This window comes from Strongylocentrotus purpuratus, unplaced genomic scaffold, assembly GCF_000002235.5.
Source record: "Strongylocentrotus purpuratus isolate Spur 01 unplaced genomic scaffold, Spur_5.0 spur5_scaffold_2, whole genome shotgun sequence".
Taxonomy (NCBI): Eukaryota; Metazoa; Echinodermata; class Echinoidea; order Camarodonta; family Strongylocentrotidae; genus Strongylocentrotus; species Strongylocentrotus purpuratus.
Window position 1 is genome coordinate 38,852,619 of NW_022145605.1, and position 7,565 is coordinate 38,860,183.

General features: G+C 36.1%; 1 protein-coding gene across 1 annotated transcript; it reads left to right on the forward strand.

Moving 5' to 3' along the window:
• Positions 1-768: 768 nt before the first annotated feature.
• LOC764232 (protein CutA homolog) lies at positions 769-5,461 on the forward strand. The gene is made up of 2 exons (XM_030992392.1): positions 769-1,067; positions 3,395-5,461. The coding sequence occupies exons 1-2, from the start codon at positions 832-834 to the stop codon at positions 3,648-3,650; spliced, it is 492 nt and encodes a 163-aa protein (XP_030848252.1). The 5' UTR covers positions 769-831; the 3' UTR covers positions 3,651-5,461.
• Positions 5,462-7,565: the final 2,104 nt, after the last annotated feature.

Sequence of the window (7,565 nt, forward strand, 5' to 3'; positions counted from 1 at the left end):
ATGGTGTATCGCACCTTTACTGAATTGACCCTTTTTAAAGAAAACGTTGCAACCTGTGAACCTAAAAAGGTACCCTTTTTCTGTTTGTTGTGTGATCAGTGCTTGAAATATTCCCCTTTTTAAGTAAAAACAAAAACAAAAAACGTTGACGACACTGCATTGTATAGCTGAAGAAGACGGGTACGGTGCGTTACCAGCCATGTTGAGAGCCACCCCCCCCCCCCCCCCCTCCTCCCTGGATTGCCATCACGGGACTTTCCCCATTTATTTTAATGTGGCGCGCTTTTTTGGCCTGTGTATACAGACTCTATTTTGACATTTAACTAATATCCTGGTTTAATCAAGAATAAAGATTCTTGGAAAGAAATCAATATGAAGAAAAAAAGTGTACAAGTAAATATTTTTGACAGTTCTTCTGTTAGGTTACTCATAGACTGTATTTTCTTCCTTATGTTGTCTTACTATGAAGAAATTACGCCTGCAAATTACATCTACCCACAGTTTTATTTCTTTTGCCTATGCTTATGGAACGCTACAATATGCATAAAACCAATCTTAGGCTAAAGCTGTTCGGGTTTTAAATATGAACTAGTTTAAAGAATTTGTAAATGAATTTTGTTATCTTTATACATGAAGGTCTAATTTTTTTAACTTGTTCAAATCTTGATAACAATAAGAGAGGTCTTGATGTCTAAATAAGAGGTCATTACAAATTTAATGTTATACTAAATGTGGTCCTTTGCAGCATTCCATAGATGTAGATGCGATGCCATCATGATGTACGTCAGTATAGGCCTACATGTAATTTCCTCAGGATCGGAATAAGTTGATATGAGGTGTTCTGCTGTCATAATTCCTATATTGATTGGTCTTACAAGTTTCCTCTCTATGTCTCTGATATTTCGAGGTGTATTTCAGAGAATTCTTCCTACTAAATTGAATTTGGGATTGGTCTTATCGAGGACGATGACGAGTAACGAATCGAGCACCGAGGCAGCAAGCAAGTTGACTGCAGCATTTGTGACGGTCCCAGGCCCAGATGCTACAGTTGCTGAAAAGTTGGCCTCGTAAGTTACACGTACATTTATTTCTTTGTTCGTTTTTACATGACTGCTCAGGAAACGTGTGTATGCTTGTAAAATTGTAAGTTAGCAACCAGGGGGCCGTTTCTCGAAACCGTCATAACTACAAGATCAACGACATCTCGCCACTGTCGCGCAACTTGTCAGCTAAGTGTTTCACGAAGCCGTCTTTGCCAAGATGAGCGACAACTTCCGCGACAAGCGAGTTGTCACTGCTCCGAACCTGTCATATCTTTTTAATTTCTGTAAAGCGCCATCACAAGTCCGTTTGTTGCCATTCTATGGGCCGCGAAATGGACGATTAGTTTCACTATCATTTTGAGAAAAATATAGACGAGTTCGGTACGTAATTCTCTGGGATGCAAAATGCAAATGTACAAAAGTGAGAATACAAATTATACAGAAACTTTAAAAAGCTGAATATAAACATTAAATCACAAATCATTAAACTATAACATATAAATAAGAGAGGTAAGAATGTTACACACCATTTTCCATAGTCGATCCATAGTCGTACCGTCATACCTTTGGGGCCTATGTGCATTATTATTCCCTCTCTAATTACTTCTTCCATATTATATTTTCAATATCAAATCAATTATATAACGAGTATTTATGAGACTCTAGAATAAAAACTGGCTGAGAAAAGACATTTTGCCTAAAATTCCTCATCACAATAAACAAAAAAGTATGTATTGATAAACTATCACATTACGGTATCCTTCAACTAAATTTTGATTCGACTGTCAAAAAAAAAACACTCACCGTTTTTTCTTCAATTTAAGAATCTTTACAGAAATATGCAAATCGTTTGATGATGTAAATATGACAATGACACTATTTATTATTTATTTTAGGAGAATTTATATGTATATATTTCTTTTTGAACAATTTTAGCCCCAAAACTTGTTTTGGGTTATTCTTCATAAATCAAATGGATCATGACAAAGACTATCTTCTTGAGCTGCTAGTATCGCGATATATCGATATCATGTCTGTCATGGCTTTGTGAAACGGTTTATCCGCTTCATGACATCTCCGTAGGTCGGCGACAAAGATATGACTGTCATGGAGTTGGTTTCGAGAAACAGCCCCCAGGGTACTGACGGCTTAGTTTAAGTCCTCTCCGAGGGACTTGGTAATGAGAATCAATGCCTTACCAAATTAGCGCATCGACTTGGTTTCAAACCCTCATTGTCATTTTCTTAGCTTATAATTGCCCCATTGATTTATAAATATATGCCTTGACCTAGGGACTAATATTCTATTTCTAGCTCAATTAATATTCATTAGGCTGAGTGGATATTGCTGGGATGTCAAACCTTTATCTAACGAACATCGATCATATTAATGGCGCACAACCAAATATGGGAGACTACCTCCTATAGGCTATACATTGGGAGACTTTTGTCCAGATTTGGGTAGCCTAACTGGGAGTCTCCTATTTGGGATACCAATTTCCTATATTTACATTTGCTGCAAAGGGATAACCTCTGCTACAAATCAAAAGATGATGAGCAGACTCCTCATGAAAATTCCCCCTTTCTACTTTAAAAATTTACTGACTTCTTTTGTTTTCATAACAGGTTTTGTTATGATACACACACACACACATCCAATGCACATCTGACCTCAGCTCAGAGAACCAAAAATTGCTTTATTCAGGCTCGTTTGTTCAACAGATAATTGAAGTTAAGAAAATGAAAGGAATTCATAGGGTTATGAATAATCATGGGAGAGACTGAGAGAGTGGACATGGTTGGAGTGATTATAGAAATAGGAATAGTCTAGAAATGCCTAAATGATTTAAATGTGAAAATGAAATTGTTGTTTTAAAGACCGTCAATACTACTGGGCCAGAAGGGATTAGACCACACAGCGAGGTCACTGACAGGTGGCTATCGCATTAACTCAGCTCTCAACTAACATAAGAAAAAGAGGATCATGGGGGACCAACAGGCGCCGATTGGGGAAGTTTTCTATATAGAGGGAGCAAGTAGCTACAAGTAGGACAGATTAGACACACAGCGAGGTCACTGACAGGTGGCTATCGCATTAACTCAGCTCTTAACTAACATAAGAAAAAGAGGATCATGGGGAACCAACAGGCGCCGATTGGGGAAGTTTTCTATATAGAAGGAGCAAGTAGCTACAAGTAGGACAGTGGGGCTTTAACAGTGTCAATATTTCCTTCTATATTTTAAGGGAAATAAGAAAAAATTCTATTGTAAAACATCTTCAGTCTGACACATAAAAGAATTGTAAGAAATTAAGCTTATTATCATCTTGTTTCTTCCTTTATTTCTTGACAGAGACATTGTTGAGCAGAAGTTAGCAGCATGTGTGAACGTCATCCCTGGTTTGACCTCTGTGTATGAATGGGAAGGGAAGATCGAGAAGGACCAAGAATTGCTTTTAATGATCAAGACCAAAAGGTCAAAGATCGATGAACTCTCAGAATTTGTGCGCAAAAATCATCCTTACGATGTCGCTGAGGTCATCAGCCTGCCTATTGAAAATGGAAATCTGCCTTATTTGCAGTGGGTAGCTAAAACTGTACCGGAATGAGATGAAAAATATGAACTTTTGCGGATTCAATTTTTGTGTATCATACAGTGTGTATTACTGATGCTACCAAATGTCTATACTCTTCATGAACTATAACTGAATTTAGGGCAGTCTTTATTTCAAATGAAAAAAGTTACATTTTGACAACCCAAAACCTTGTTTCTCTAGCTTACATCATACGAAACATGTGCCAAATATGTTAATATTCTATCAATGACTTGGAGTGTAAATATGTGAAAGGGACTTGAGAATAATGGCAATTGTTCAACTTTTTTTTTACTTAATATATAAGCTCACATTCTAGATCTTGGCAAGGAAAAAGTGATTATTACCCTTTTTTTTCTTTTCTAAATAGGTTCAACAAATGTGGCTAATAAAGCTTGTTTATGGGCTTTAAAGCTGTAATAAAGGAAAGAATTGTTAAGAGGGCTGAATAAAAATGGGGGGGGGGGGATATACATGACAGTGTAATGGCACTTTTTTTTACAGGAACTGTCCTGGATTTGCTGTTATGATCGTAGTGATTTTTAAGTGTTGTTTAGACATGTAACTTTTTTAAAGAGCTCCGGTGAGATATCTAGAACGCTTGAGCTTTCAAGAGCTAAACTGCTCTGCAGTCCTGTGTATTTTTCTTTCACTTGCAGCCAAATTTTTATTTCAAAGTTCATGAACTCTGATATAAAAATTTGAATTGTGTAGAAAAATGTAATTTGAAAATGTCTTTTAAAATGTGGGAAAATTTGCCAGTCTAAAAGAAGTGTGCGTACCCATATAATTATATCTATTGCGCAGTAGAACTATGCCTGGTCAATTTTGTTTTCCTTTACTGCGCAGTAGTCAGTAGTGAATTTCTTGCCTACACTTTTGACCAATCAGAGGCCTAGAATATAACCTTTACATGCAGTAGATAATGAAATAAATACATGTTCTGTATTGCCATCAATTTGATTTCAGTTTTCTGAATCGCTTGCCAGAAGGATCTACTGCACTTTATAAGTCCCTTTTGATTCTATCTTTAGCACATTTTGCCTTTCAAGGGCATTCTTCTCAAATAGATGTACTGAAATTCATGGCATTGTAAACATTTCCTATCATTTCATTTTTGTTCTATTATCATAGTTTTCTTTTTGTTATGGTTAAATGCAAATTGCAAATATATAATTCGCTGCTTTTAGTCACTTGTTGGACATTTATTTTCTGCACCTGCAGATGTGTAACAAATATTGAACAAATTGGCATTTTTGACAACTCTTTGTGTTCAAATACAATAAGTCTAGTCATTGATACTGACTTTACTTTGAAGCACCATAACCGTCTGTTAAAAAATATGAACATGTTGGATTGTCAATACTTATTTCCTTTAAATAAAGCCATGTAAAATTGGAAAAGGGTAATCCTTACCTCATTTTCTCAGGTTTTTGCGGTGAAGAATCTATATTGTTAGTTTTTCTGAAGAACCGCATATACCTGTTTATGAAAATGTTAGTAGCAAATAAAGCATTCAGTGAGATATTTCATAAAAAAATCAAAATTAAATATTTGTGATGTATTCTTATTTTTGGGGTGCTCTACCTATTAAGATATGTTGATAGACATATTTTGTGTCACTCATTACAAAAGAATTATCACTAAATTCAATTGAAAGCAGAAAAAATGAGGAAAAAATGGTCTTTATAAGTTTTGAACGTTGCTCTCAACTATCTTTGTTGCACTACAATTAATTTGTTTATCCTTTGTGTAAACCAAAGTTACGAATGATCATATATATGTTTTGAACGTTGGATTGAGATCATTAAATTATCTAATTTGAATTTGATTTTTTTTTCTTCTCTAAATGTGATTTTCGCGGGGGGGGGGGGGATATTTGGTTTTCCATTGCTCTCCCCATAATATATCCCAGTAATTCTTTTCCATACCCATGTCCCCCCCCCCCCCTCTATCTCATTCTTAGGCTCTCTCTCTCTCTCCCTTTCTCACACACACACACCCACACACTCTCTCTCTCTCTCTCGCCCACCCCCGCCCACCCCCCCCCCTCTCTCTCTCTCTCTCTCTCTCTCTCTCTCGGTTAATTTCCAACTACCTTGCTCTCAAATTTCTAAAATTTTATAAATATTAAAAAATTGTAACAAACAAAAAGAAAATATATAAACATACAAAAACCAAAATACAGACACGAAAACAAACAACTTCTAACATTTGACAATTGTTCCATCTGACCAACACTTTTTATTGCTTTAAAGTGCTTTCTCAATTTCCCACAGTTCCCTTTACTGAAAATAGACCTCGTACCAATACTAATTCCCGTATTTCCCGTAATTCCATTTGGTATCAGACTCCCTCCCTCCAAAATGAATTTTCTGAACCGCCATCTAGTCTAGGATGGATGTAGTCTTCTGTTACTTTTGGAGGTAAAATAAAAGAACCCATAATATGCTTACTACATGTACAATGCGAATATACATAAACTAACTTGTGACATTTTCAGTAACATGATCATATGGCAGTGAAAATTTCAACTGTGATAACTGAACATTGCCATTATTAACAGCACAGTTATCACACACATTTTAATATAGAATTGTGACAGGCTGCTCAAGAATATACAAAGAAAAATACATTTATAGCCATGTCAGAGGCACCAATAATCCCATAATCTTAATACAACAATCTTACTGTTCAACATTATGATAGCACCTCCTGGAAAGAAAAAAAAACAACACTCATATTGATATATTTTTAAAAATCATCAACGGAATATAAGAAACATTTAAAAAGATAATTCCTGTAAAAAGAATATAGGACAGGACTTATTGACTCCACGGAAGACAATATGATTGTCTCTGCTCTCTCCAACACATACACATTACGTTCATAATAAATGCATTTATATTAAATGTTTAAAAGAACAACATTCCAGCATCCAGCAAATGTAGTGCACGCTGAAAGTCAAGAGAACTTCCAGGGACAACTCCTGAGCAGAGATGCCAACCAATACGATTTAATCGTATTTAGTACGATAATAAGAGTGGAATACGATAATACGATATCACCTCTTAAAACAATATATTTTTTTAAAATATTTTTTTGTACCCATAAAAACCACGGAATCTCATAGAAACATGAACAAGTAAACCCCTGCAATCCCAACAGAAACTTTGCTTTACAATTTTCTTTTAAAATGTTAATGAAAGAGCAAACATTTTACTTGACCGTACGTACCAGTATCACATTTTTCTGAAATTTTACTGGCCCGGGATCAACCGGCCATTGGTAGTGTCGAATTTTCGAGTTTTCTCTCCAAAGTCTGATTTTTTAGGATACTCAGTCTGTTTTTTGTGTCCAGAGGTTGGCATCTCTGCCTGAGCCATCTCATGCCCTTATCCTATTAAAAATCATTTGTCTACCTTGTGTTTTTTTTCTCCATTTTTTGGACCCTCCGACAAGCCATTTTATTGAAAATCAATCTCTGAATAACATATTTGAATACATGTACAAAATGAATATCATATACTACTATTTGTCTACCTTATGCCAGTCCTGTAATCTTTAGTTAATATTCGTAGTATGCTGCATATTATATTAATAATAAGAATTAAGATGCCATACTTTTGAAAGCATACAGTCAAACCAAGGGTGTCGATTTGTATCCGTGGTTGGGGGGATGATAGGTGCCAAAATATATTCGGCAATGGATCAAAGCAACCAAGAGGTAGAAGCGTGTGGCAGGTTACACCCCCTCCCCAAGCGCGTAGCCAGGATTTCATTTTAAGGGGCGGTAGTGAGCACGCGAAGCGCGCTCCCTAGGGGGTTAGGTGCAGGGAGGAGGATTTTCCCCCTAGCTCCCCCGCGAAGCGCGGAAACTTTGACGTTTCATTAAATTATTAGAGAAAGAAGACGATTCGTTGGACCGTT